The 12616-nt window shown below is 33.8% G+C and overlaps 4 protein-coding genes across 4 annotated transcripts; all 4 read right to left on the bottom strand.

Annotated features, from left to right (window-relative positions):
- Positions 1-200: 200 nt before the first annotated feature.
- LOC115716693 (uncharacterized) lies at positions 201-1428 on the bottom strand. The gene has a single exon (XM_030645555.2). It carries the CDS (start codon positions 1173-1175, stop codon positions 339-341), a length of 837 nt encoding a protein of 278 aa, XP_030501415.2. The 5' UTR covers positions 1176-1428; the 3' UTR covers positions 201-338.
- A 3810-nt stretch (positions 1429-5238) lies between these two features.
- LOC115702586 (uncharacterized) lies at positions 5239-6317 on the bottom strand. The gene has a single exon (XM_030629998.2). It carries the CDS (start codon positions 6200-6202, stop codon positions 5351-5353), a length of 852 nt encoding a protein of 283 aa, XP_030485858.2. The 5' UTR covers positions 6203-6317; the 3' UTR covers positions 5239-5350.
- Positions 6318-8066: 1749 nt separating this feature from the next.
- Positions 8067-9224, bottom strand: LOC115702420 (uncharacterized). Its single transcript, XM_030629884.2, has one exon. The coding sequence runs from the start codon at positions 8994-8996 to the stop codon at positions 8160-8162; it is 837 nt and encodes a 278-aa protein (XP_030485744.2). The 5' UTR covers positions 8997-9224; the 3' UTR covers positions 8067-8159.
- Positions 9225-9913: 689 nt separating this feature from the next.
- Positions 9914-10937, bottom strand: LOC115702482 (uncharacterized). Its single transcript, XM_030629926.2, has one exon. It carries the CDS (start codon positions 10880-10882, stop codon positions 10040-10042), a length of 843 nt encoding a protein of 280 aa, XP_030485786.2. The 5' UTR covers positions 10883-10937; the 3' UTR covers positions 9914-10039.
- Positions 10938-12616: the final 1679 nt, after the last annotated feature.

Consider the following 12616-nt stretch of genomic DNA (forward strand, 5'->3'; position numbering starts at 1 on the left):
GCACTTTAATTCTTTTAATATTATTTAATTTGTTAGTTATTTTTCTTCGTTAACTATTATATATGAATTGTTCAAAGAGCAAAAATTATTATATGTGAATTAGTTTTAACTGTCCCAAATTATATATCTTTCACTCAAGTAAATGCACGATCAAAGTACGTAGTAAAACTCAACAATAATTGAATTTTTAAATAGCTAGATTAAGTAATGTAAACAAAGAAGATATATGAGAAAAGTATTTAATAATTTGGTATACGCAAAAAGTATGCGATGTATATCTTGTAAACATGTACAATTGTATGCCTATTTATGATACAAATCTAAGATATTGTAATGAGTTAGTGATTGAGGATGTTGAGTAGAGAAACTCTTGTTTTGATCAAACGCCTGTAAAGGCTCTCAACTCCTTGTTCGAGGTCTTCAATGCACAACTCCAAGTTTTGAAGCTGCTTTTGTACATTCTCTTCTAGGCTGCTATCTGATTTCTTGACTTTCTTAGCAGTGATGAGCAAGTTCAATGCTGCATCAGCACTTGTGAATTCATTCGATTCATTAGCATCCTCCGCACCCACTCTTTTGGTGTTCATCATCTTGGTAACCAATGACCAGCTGGTGCTTGACTTTGGTCCAGAGATGAATGAAAGCAATGATTCGAAAACAGCGATCGCTATTGATTCCAACTCTCTCAACATGCTTACAGTTTCACTGCTCACTTGCTCCTTCTTGAGGGAGCTGAAACTGCTTTTGTTTTCCAAGGCCTTGCGGAGTGTTTTCTTCATCACTTTCCTAGAGGCTAAGAATTTCTTAATCTCACTTGTTAATTCCATTTCTCCACTGCGTCTTCTACGCAAAATTGATTGAAGTTCTTGTGTTGATTCCTTTGTTAGCAACAAGGCATCCTTGGCTGTGTTGCAAATATCCAAGAGTCTTAGGGATCCATCCAAAATCTCATTTAGACTTTTCTCGTTACACTCTTTGGACAACGCTTGCTGATTTAGAGGTAGCAAAAGCAACTTGTCAACACAATCATGGAGATCTTGAAGACTGTTTAGCTTTGAGGTTATTGATGTTGAAGATGAGGCTTCTGCAGAAGACCTCAATATGCCATCGAACTCGGAAATAAGAGGATGTTGCTGAGAGGGGAAACTGTTGGATCGAACATGGTAAGCTGCCATTTTTCTTTTCCTGTAAAAAGATGGAGAAGAGATTGAAACTTGAGAGTTGTTGAATGTTGATCTAAAATTTGATTGATATTCATTGGCATCTACCCTCTATTTATATAAGCTATATGCCATAAGGGAGACAGAAGGAATCTCATCCTCCCCACGCACATGTACAGTAAGGCTAACTTGATAGTGGTTTTGATGTAAACATATTATATATTGGGGATGCTGATGCTGTGTCTCCCAACCACCATTTCCGGATCTTGTTATGGAAGAGGCTTTAAATACCTTACAATTAGCATTTAATATTTTTTTAATGCATCCTTTTCGAGAGACAAGCAATGACCATTTTATTCAGAGATCAGCATAGTTTTAAATGAGACAAGATATGTGGATATCTCATGATAGAGCTGGTTATGTTTTCAAATACTTTGAAATTGTTGAGCAAGTGTGCTGTTGATTCCATTGGTCTCCTGTCAATAGAGATAGTGTTAAGTTTCATTGCATTAAACATGTGAAATTCAAGTCTAATAATGATTTTCATCATTTTCCTGAGAATTAGAATCTTTGCAGACATGACATTGTAATTTAATAATACACGTTTTATCTCTCTCTCTCTCTCTCTCTCTCTCTCTCTCTCTCTCTCTCTCTCTCTCTCTCTCTCTTTTCTGTTATTTTATACAAAGAATTAATAGGCACATGTATACATCTCTCTCACAATGAGCAATACAATTTGCAAACAAGGAACAGGCAGGGTATTTTTTGGTCGTAATTGCATGATTCCATTGGCCAGTGCAGTGCTTGATTATATATAATATATATATACTGCACTGAAATTTAAATGTTGAGTGATAATTATTGCATATAAATCCCAGGAGACATCAAAACTAGGTGCCATTTAATTATGTGGACTTTTTCACTCTTTTTTTTAATAGATTGTTTCCTTTTTGCGGCTGAATATATATGATCACTTTTCACTGAATTGATAGAATGCATGATTGCTAAGAAAATTATAAAATAAATAGTATAGAGAGGAATAGAGAGATCAATTAGACAAAAAGTCTTTTAATTAAATTGAGTGTGAATAGTATTTGAACAATTTTCATCTAGGCTATCAAAATTTGGATGTCGGCCGTATGCTGGACAATGATCTTTCAAGCTAGTTGTTGAGAATGTTGAGAAGAGAAACTCTTGTTTTGCTTAAAAGTCTGAACAAGGATTCTAGCTTCTTCATCGCATAGCTCAAGATTATGTTGCTTCAGCAGAGCTTGACCAGCTTTGTTTGTCTCATGATGTACACGAGGTAGTGTAGTGCAGCATCAACCTTTGAAAATTCATTTTTAATTTCTTCATCTCAGCCAACCCTTCTGCTTTGCACGAGCTTGGAATCTAGGGACCAAACACCAAGCACATAATGTGTCTATAGCTCGAGATGTTTGATTCGACGCTGCTCAAACTCATCAACGCCCTTTAGATTGCTTTTTTCACTACTTTTCTCAAGGATGAATACTTTATAATCTCACTTTCAAGACTAACTTTTCTATGCATGGTTGATTGAATTTCTTGTGCCGCAAGTTCCTTAACCCATTTCTCTCAATAAGTGGTGCAAATCCTCAAGACCACTGATTTTTACAGCTATGAATGATGATAAAGTCTTATTAGAGGCTCCTAATCTGATCAATTGATCACTGCACTCTTCAATAACCGGGTGTGATTTGAGCAAACATGAAAGTGGATTTTGAAGAATCCATGCATTGTTTTTCTTTCTCAAGAAAGATATATTAGCCTAAACTTAAGTGATCCAATTTTACAAAATTTGTTTGTCTTCTCTGTATGTATTTATATGTCATAAGGTGAGGAAGACATCAAGCATCTTCTTATTCAACTTGCACGTGAGATTCTGATTTGGATATATAGCCACTGTCTATGCAATGTTCCCTAATCTTGGAGAATCTATCTTCATGATCACATAAAATTAATATTTTCATTGAAACACGAGTTTTAATCTATTCCCATCTTCTGAATACAATATATTGTCTTTTTATTGAAATTTTGCACACAATATTATGATATTATGTGAAGTAGTGACCAATCTAAAAATATTGCATATGAATCGTTCCTGATTTCATATTAATGTATCTATATGAGCTTAATCTCTCTCTTCATCCTTCTTGAGCTTTCCCCGCTTTGAAGAGTGGGACGGCTCATGAATTGGCTCCGTTGCAATAGATGGCAGATGGTTCGTAGTACTCAAAGCACTAGAGTGATCCAGTAGCAAGGGGTTTCATAGCTAAGATTCAAGTGTTTTAATTTACAATTTCCAGCCAAAATTTAACCTTTGAGGTTGAGTGCTTTCTTCCACCGCCGAAGCTCTTTGGATTGATCACTTGTGAAGGACAACCCAAAATTCCCATTGATTGTCCAACAACGGAACCATAGACAAATTGGAAAAAAAAAAAACAACAAATACTAGAGTAGTAGTTGAGTGCTTATTTTCAGATCTTGATGGGGTCTAGCTTCCCAAGCTCTATGCGTTGTTGGGGAACTCGATCTGCAAGGGTCTTACCACCTTCTTGGGGGAAGACCTATATTTATAGTTTTTTCTTCTACAGTCTTTTTTTCTCTTTAAAAGCAGATCATATTATATATATTACTAAAATTCATGCTACGGGAAATATTTACTAAGACAATCTTTCGAAAAACATTATGATAAAATATGTGAAGAAACTTTCAAACTTCAATCGTTTAAAGTTACTTTTAAACTACTGATAACAAGCTCCTCTTTATGTAGGGTAACATATTGCTTCTACTGATAAATCTAGGGAACACTCTGACTACGAGGGCTTCCTCTCGCTTTGGTTCACCTCTCATCCCCTGGGGATTAATTGTTAAGGGGTATTGAGGCCAAAAACAATCCGGCCCGCAGTCAAGGTATGGAGCCACCATCATTTCAACTTTTCAAGTATAGTATGCTGAATGACTAGTAAGTAAAATGTATGGGGTTCCACCTCAAATTAATTGGTTATGAGAGGAGTAGCTCATGCATCTATATACTATTTACTTTTAACATATTATCAATGTGAGATTCTTTAACATCCTCCCTCAAGGTGGTGGCTATTTTTATGCCCACCAACGATTGATCGATTCACAAGTGGCTCTTTTGGCTCACAATGACTCTTCGTGACTCACTATTCTCGAATTAGAAGCAACTCTTTTGGCTCATTTTTTGGACCGGTTTTTATAAATTTGAATAGAATACTCGTAAGAGTTTAGTTTGACTTTGATACTATATTAGAATGTAAGATGCATGAGATTCTATCTCAAAATCAATTGGCTATATATGAGAGAAGTAGCCCATACATCTTAAGTATGGAATTTAGTTTCACAATGTGAGACACTCTAATATTACTCCTGGGGTTTACCACTCTCTAGGAATTTAGTATCAACCTTGTGTTAAACAAGTAATTTTTACAACATACCCAATGGCTATGCAACAGTACGAAAGAGGAGGCTTGGTAAACGGCGGGCTAGTGAATTCCATTCTCTTAGCTAGCAATATATTGAGATTTGAATCCAAACATACTTTGTGAGGACTGAGGACTGTCTTCTTACCACCAAGTCCAGATCTCATTTTTATTGACGTTTTTATATATTATATATGTTTAATCTATTATATATGCAATGCACGATTGGCATTCTCGTTTAAATTAAGTAAGATCCCTTAATGAGCATGTTTAAATTTTGTTATTCATTCAGTTACTTTAATAGTAACAAAGCCAGCACAGATTTTACTGTCTAAAGCGTGTGAAAGTAAAGTCTAGTGATTGCATGCGATATTTTATTTAATGATCTCCTTGAGATAAAAAAAAAATCTTAATACATTTGATCGATTTATTAATTTTCATGCATCCCATGTTGGCAGATCAACTCTAGTTATTTATTATTTTAATTATAAATATTTTCTTTCAATGGTATATATAGTAGTAATACTTTCACCCTTGACAATACTGATCATATGGCAAAAAAGAAATAGAGTTTAATAAACAATATAAACAGAAGAAATTGGGCAAAAAAGTCTGTTACTTTACTATATGGATTATATTTACAAGTACACAAGTACAATTTGATCTAGGCTATCAAAACAATGGATGCCAAGGCTGGATAATTATATACAAAATACTTATAAACTAGTTGTTGAGAATGTTGAGAAGGGAAACTCTTGTTTTGATTAAACGCCTGAACAAGGATTCTAGCATTTGTTCAAAGTCTTGAATACACATCTCGAGATTTTTCAAATCCTGCATGGCTTGATCACCTTTGTTAATTTTTTCATGACTCAATAGGACAGCATCCACCTTTGCGAATTCATTTGCAACTTCATCGTCACACCCAACTCGTTTGCTTTGCATAAGCTTGGAAACTACAGACCATCCATTTAGCTTAGAATGTGTCTTTGGTCCAGAAACAAAAGACATCAATGATTCAAAGGTAGCAAGAGTAATAACCTCCACCTCTCTAAAAACACCAACCAAAGCTGAGATTTCACTATCCTTATTTGAAGGAGAGGATGTGTACTTTGATTCAGCACCTTTCAACCCCCCTAAAGCCTTTTGGATTGCCTTTTTCACCACTTTCCTTGAAGCAGAGTATTTCTTAATCTCACTCTCAAGACTAACTTTTCTACGCATGGTTGATTGAATATCTCGTGCACATTCCTTTGTGTGCAAAACAGCATCCTTGGCTACACTGCATATGTCCAAGAGCCTAAGAGATCCATCCACTAATTCATCAACCCATTTCTCTTGGCGGCCTTGGGAGAAGGCTTGTTGAGTGAGGGGTAACTCGAGCAACCTCTCAACACAAAGGTGCAAATCCTCAAGACCACTGAGTTGGTGGGCAATGGAAGATGATGATGATGATGAAGCTACACGAGAAGCCCCTAATCTGATCAAATGATCATTGCACTCCTCAATAGCTGGATGTGATTTCGTAGGCAAGCTGTTTGAGCGAATATGTAAGTTGGTTTTTGAGGCAGCCATTTTTTTTCTCAAGAAAGGGATTTTGGCCTAAAAGTTTTAGATGTGATGATTTCTTTCTCTATTCTACTATCAACTCTATATGTATTTATACAAAAAAGGAAGAAAGATTCATTTGGTGAGACAGATATGAAGCATCTTCTGATTAAAATGATGCACATGGTATTTAGATTTGGATGTATACAGTGCAGCAATGTTTATGCAATGCTCCCTGCCCACCTATTTCTCCAACTCATTTCATCATTATATTAACATATATAAATCTCGAGTATCTATTTTCATTGATATTTTACATGCAACGCGTACGTGTGATTATGACACATTTTTCAGCAGTTCAAGACAAGTACCATTAATAAATATTTTTCTCATATATATATTATATATGTTCCACTGTATGATTTTTGAAAATTTTGATACCAATATAGCTGTTATTGTTAGAGTCCTCGTTCGTGCACTAAATCAATGGTATTATCTATAGAGCCATTAAACTAACAAAACAAATGTTATTATGTGGTTGTTAATTGTTATGTGAAAGAAATGCAAGATCTTCAATATCCTATTCCCTAGGCTTATCATATCAAAAAAGAAAAGAAAAGAAATTAATCAATTGGATTGTCCCCAATACAGAGGAGATACCTTTTTTGTTCTTCATTTTTTACAGCTTAAACGCGTGTGATCATGAAAATCAATCAAAGCTTTCATTTCTTAAGAATTGCCAGCAAGCTTTGCTAGCTGTGGCATATTCTCCAATATATTGTTATTAAAAAAAAAGAGAAGAAAAAAAATAAGCAGCATATTTCTATAGTTATTTTATTTTTAAAAAAAATTAAATAGCATTGGGATTTTTTCATAATTACCTAAATAAAGATAAAAAATTACAAAAATATGTATTTACTTAATTTTTAACATTTTTATGGATTTATTTTTTTTAATAATTATTTTTATGTTGTTTTAACAAGTATCTTGTTTGCACGTCATTTTTATATTCGAAATTTTTTTATGTCAAAAAGTAGTATTTGTATACAGTTTATCATGAATCATTTTTATTATATTTCTTGAAAAAAGTTGTCTTAGTATACATTAAATAATATATTAAATTTCACATTAAAATTTATAATTCTGCATTATAGCACAATAATAAAAGTTAATGTAAAATATCACAAAATTACTTTTTATACCAAATATAGTTAGATTTTTACATTTTGCATTGGAAATGGTCTAACCGTGAATGTATAAATTATGTCATTAATAGTTCATTTGGTATGGTGTATTACACCGTATTGTATTGTATAGTATTATATTAAATTGTATTTCATGCAATATTTTTTATGTAAAATTATATATACTTAAATACATAATATTTATAAATTAAAGTTTAACATAGTATTATATAAAAATATTATATATAATCCAATTTAATATAATACAATAAATCCTAATTGTTTATTAAAATTCAGTAAAATAATGAGTTAATATTTTTTAACAAAATAAGAAAATTATAGGGCAATAAAAATCTTGAATTTTCCATGTTCATTAACGGAATCGCTACAGTTTTTGATACAATGGGTATGATTTGAGAAATATATATCTTCTCAAAGATTCACTTCGAAGTGATGATTTAGGTATGCTTATTTCCTTACCAATCTGATCATTCTGCTTGTGTTTCAAAATAAGCTCTTGACTCTTAATTGTTCTTTAGAGATGTTCGAATTTAAATATTATTAGCCTTGATTTTAATTATGATATTAAACTTTGAATTTGAATTGTTTCAAACGTCAGAACTTAGAAATAAGTAATGTAATTTTTGAATAGCTGGCTGGAAATAAGTAATGTAAACACAGAAGATATATGAGAAAAGTATTTAATAATTTGGTATTCGCAAAAAGTATGCGATGTATATCTTGTAAACATGTACAATTGTATGCCTATTTATGATACAAATCTAAGATATTGTAATGAGCTAGTGATTGAGGATGTTGAGTAGAGAAACTCTTGTTTTGATCAAACGCCTGTAAAGGCTCTCAACTCCTTGTTCAAGGTCTTCAATGCACAATTCCAAGTTTTGAAGCTGCTTTTGTACATTCTCTTCTAGGCTGCTATCTGATTTCTTGACTTTCTTAGCAGTGATGAGCAAGTTCAATGCTGCATCAGCACTTGTGAATTCATTCGATTCATTAACATCCTCTGCACCCACTCTTTTGGTGTTCATCATCTTGGTAACCAATGACCAGCTGCTGCTTGACTTTGGCCCAGAGATGAATGAAAGCAATGATTCGAAAACAGCCACAGCCATTGATTCCAACTCTCTCAACATGCTTACAGTTTCACTGCTCACTTGCTCCTTCTTGAGGGAGCTGAAACTGCTTTTGTTTTCCAAGGCCTTGCGGAGTGTTTTCTTCATCACTTTTCTAGAGGCTAAGAATTTCTTAATCTCACTTGTCAATTCCATTTCTCCACTGCGTCTTCTACGCAGAATTGATTGAAGTTCTTGTGTTGACTCCTTTGTTAGCAACAAGGCATCCTTGGCTGTGTTGCATATATCCAAGAGTCTTAGGGATCCATCCAAAATCTCATTTAGACTTTTCTCGTTACGCTCTTTGGACAACGCTTGCTGATTTAGAGGTAGCAAAAGCAACTTGTCAACACAATCGTGGAGATCTTGAAGACTGTTTAGTTTTGAGGTTATTGATGTTGAAGATGAGGCTTCTGCAGAAGACCTCAATATGCCATCAAACTCGGAAATAAGAGGATGTTGTTTAGAGGGGAAACTGTTGGATCGAACGTGATAAGCTGCCATTTTTCTTTTCCTGTAAAAAGATGGAGAAGAGATTGAGAGCTGTTGAATGTTGATCTAAAATTTGATTGATTTTTCATTGGCATCTACCCTCTATTTATATAAGCAAAAGTCATAAGGGAGACAGAAGGAATCTCATCCTCTCTAAACACATGTACAGTAAGGCTAACATGATAGTATGATTTTGATGTAAACATATTGTTGAGGATGATGATGCTATGTCTCCCAACCTATATGTCCGGATCTTGTTATTGAAGATTATATATATAGTGGGCATGCAATGATCTTGCATTATCAAATAGTGAGTGATTAATATTTTTTGCAATGCACGAGTGCATTGAACAAAACCTTTTTGAGAAAGAAGCAATTGCCATAATAGAGACAAGAGCTTATAATAGAGCTGGTTGTGTTTTCAAATACTTTAAAATTGGTGATAAAGCTTGCTGAGGATTCCATTGGTCTCCTCTAAATAAGACAGCATTGTAAGTTCCATTGCATCAAGCATGTGAATTTTAATTAAACCAATATTTATATTTCATAGACAACTAGAATCTTTACACGGTTGGTCTTATTTATTTGAATTTTGCAAAGGATTATATATACGAATATATATTTCAGTAGAGTTGGAAACAAGGAAGAGGCAGTGAACAACCTATCCGGATCTACATATCTCCACAAGAGACAAGAGATATTTGGTAAGTAAATGCAAGATAATTAAATAAACCTTAATAATTATTGCTCAAGTCCCATGTGACATTAAACAAGCTGCAATTAAATTACTTTGATAAGTAAGCCTATCGCTTTTGTTTTTGGTTTAGTTGATAGTTTTATTTTTACGGTCGCCATGGTAGAAATACTACTTTAAGTACTCATGTAATAAAGGCTTCACCAAAAAAAAAAAGTAGAGACATAGAGAGCATCAAATGGACAAAATGAATCTTTTGAAATTACTGTCAATATTTACAAGTGTATGCGAACATATTTCATCTATGCTATCAAAATTTTGGATGTCCATGGTGGACAAATATACATATGATCTTCTAAGATTAGTTGTTGAGGATGTTGAGAAAGGAAACTCTGGTTTTGATTAAACGTCTGAACAAGGATTCTAGCATTTGTTCAAAGTCTTGAACGCACATCTCGAGATTTTTCAGCTCTAGCATAGCTTGGTCAGCTTTGTTTGTCTCCTGAGTTAAAAGGACAGCGTCCACCCTTGCGAATTCATTTACAACATCTTCGTCGCAGCCAACTCTTTTGCTTTGCACGAGCTTGGAAACTAGAGACCAGCCACCAAGCTTAGACTGTGTCTTCGGTCCAGAAATAAAGGACAACAAAGACTCAAATGCTGCAAGACTGACAGCCTCCACCTCTCTCAAAACACTAACCAAAGCAGCAGTTTCACTATCTTTGGTGGAAGTAGAGGCTAAGTATTTTGATTCAACACCTTTCAAACTTTTCAAGGCCTTTTGGATTGCCTTTTTTACTACTTTCCTTGAGGCTGAGTATTTCTTAATCTCATTCTCAAGACTAACTTTTCTACGCATTGTTGATTGAATATCTCGTGCACATTCCTTTGTGTGCAAGACTGCATCTTTGGCTGCACTGCACAAGTCCAGGAGCCTAAGAGATCCATCCACTAATTCATCAACCCATTTCTCTTGGTGGCCTTGGGAAAAGGCTTGTTGTGTTAGGGGTAGCTGAAGCAATTTCTCAACACAAATGTGCAAATCCTCAAGAACACTGAGTTGGTGGGCAATGGAAGATGATGATGAGGTTGCATCAGAACATCCTATTCTCAACAAATGGCCACTGCACTCTTCGATAACAGGGTGTGATTTGGATGGCAAGCTGTTTGAGCGGACATGAAGGTTGGATTTTAAGGCAGCCATGTTTTCTTCTTTTTGGCTAAAAGTTTTGAATGTGATAAGTTGCAAAATTTTCCTTGCTTTCTCTGCCATCTACTCTATATGTATTTATATTAAAATCATTAGGTGAGGAAGACGTGAAGCATCTTCTAAATCAACACATGATATTCAGATTTGGATATAGACAGTGTACCGATGTCTGTGCCATGCTCCCTCCCCACCCATTACATGTATGATATCTTAGAGAATCTGTTTTAATGAATACTTTACATGCAAAACACATTTTTTTAATGATAGTTTATCACAAGTGCCATTAATGTTTATCTTGTTTATTAATTTTGTGTTCCAGTGTATGATTATTTTTATAATTTTAAAGTAAACAGCTCTTATTGTTGGAGCCCTTCTTATACACTCGTTTACATAAAGATTTTATTTAGTGAAGTATTATTATTAGCAAGGGAACCATTGAATCCACAGCAACACTATAATTATCGTTGAGATCTGAGAATTATATTTATGCAATTGTAAAGTATACCATTTGTGTAAAGTATGTCTTATAAATTGATTTAAAGATCATTCTGGTTTTATTTTATTTCACTCTTCACATTCAAATCACATTCTCCTTAAATTTAAAATGAGTTTACGGCTAATTATCATAAGGCGTTCCTACTATGAATTTTATAGTAAAAGTGCATTGAGAAGAAATAATAAGATGATTGAAAGTGTATAGGCGAAAAAGAGTATTTGATTTTGTATCTTATGTACAAGTGTATATGCTTAAGTTTCTACCTAAGTAAGCCTATTGTGTTTATGTTGAGCTAGCTAGTGACTAAAGTTTCTCTGCTCAATATCCTCAACCACTAGCTAGCCTAAGTTTCTACCTAAGTAAGTCTCTTGTGTTTTCTTGAATATCACTACTATTGTAACAGCGGTGTTTTGAGGGTGATCTTTCACCACAAATCGTTCAGAGCTCAGGGTCTAGAATTCAAGAATCACCTTCAACCAATCAAGATTTATCTTCAATATTTCAAGAATCAAACTTGAACTTTCAAGAACCAAATTCAAGCAATCAAGAACATGGTTTGAATGGCCACAACAAGATTGAGGTGGACAAGTTCACTGGTTCAAATGGTTTCAACCTACTTTTACTCCGTTGTTGTTGTTGTAAATGACTCGCACTTTTAATTTATGATAACACAGTATTTTTCCTAAAAAAAAACTACTCTTAGATAATTTACAGACAACATATTCTAACAATGATGATGAACGTTCTTCTTATCAGTATGAATCTTCTTCATAAACAAAAACCATAGATTGCTCCTCCTAATACCATTTGGCTTTGGACAATGATTGTAGTTCTTTCTCACAGCAACACAGTCGAGAAAGAGAAAAGACAGGTATTATTGCTCAAACCTAGATGCTCTATCCGTTAAACTATAAATTGTCTGTTTCAAAATAAAATAATTGACAAGTCAATTTTTTTTTTTTAAGTACTCGACCTAAAATAGAATGAAAGGCAATAAGAATCTTGAAATTTAATTCCATGTTCATCTTATTCCAAATTCTAACAAAAATGTATCTTCTGAACTCTGTAGTGTTAAAAATCATTATCAAATCTAGAATATGTTAGAATGTTTTACAATGTTCTAAGAAATTTGTAAGAAAAATCAAGAACACTCTAGAAAGTTTTAGAGAAAACTTAGAATCACTAGAACTAAGATTAGATAATTCTAGAGTTGTTTAGAAAATAGTAAGAAG

The sequence above is a fragment of the Cannabis sativa genome, chromosome X (assembly GCF_029168945.1).
Source record: "Cannabis sativa cultivar Pink pepper isolate KNU-18-1 chromosome X, ASM2916894v1, whole genome shotgun sequence".
In the NCBI taxonomy this organism is placed as follows: domain Eukaryota; kingdom Viridiplantae; phylum Streptophyta; class Magnoliopsida; order Rosales; family Cannabaceae; genus Cannabis; species Cannabis sativa.

Bases quoted from the DNA above. Each gene is read 5' to 3' on its own strand.
- LOC115716693 (XM_030645555.2), bottom strand. From the start codon at position 1,175: ATGGCAGCTTACCATGTTCGATCCAACAGTTTCCCCTCTCAGCAACAT.
- LOC115702586 (XM_030629998.2), bottom strand. From the start codon at position 6,202: ATGGCTGCCTCAAAAACCAACTTACATATTCGCTCAAACAGCTTGCCT.
- LOC115702420 (XM_030629884.2), bottom strand. From the start codon at position 8,996: ATGGCAGCTTATCACGTTCGATCCAACAGTTTCCCCTCTAAACAACAT.
- LOC115702482 (XM_030629926.2), bottom strand. From the start codon at position 10,882: ATGGCTGCCTTAAAATCCAACCTTCATGTCCGCTCAAACAGCTTGCCA.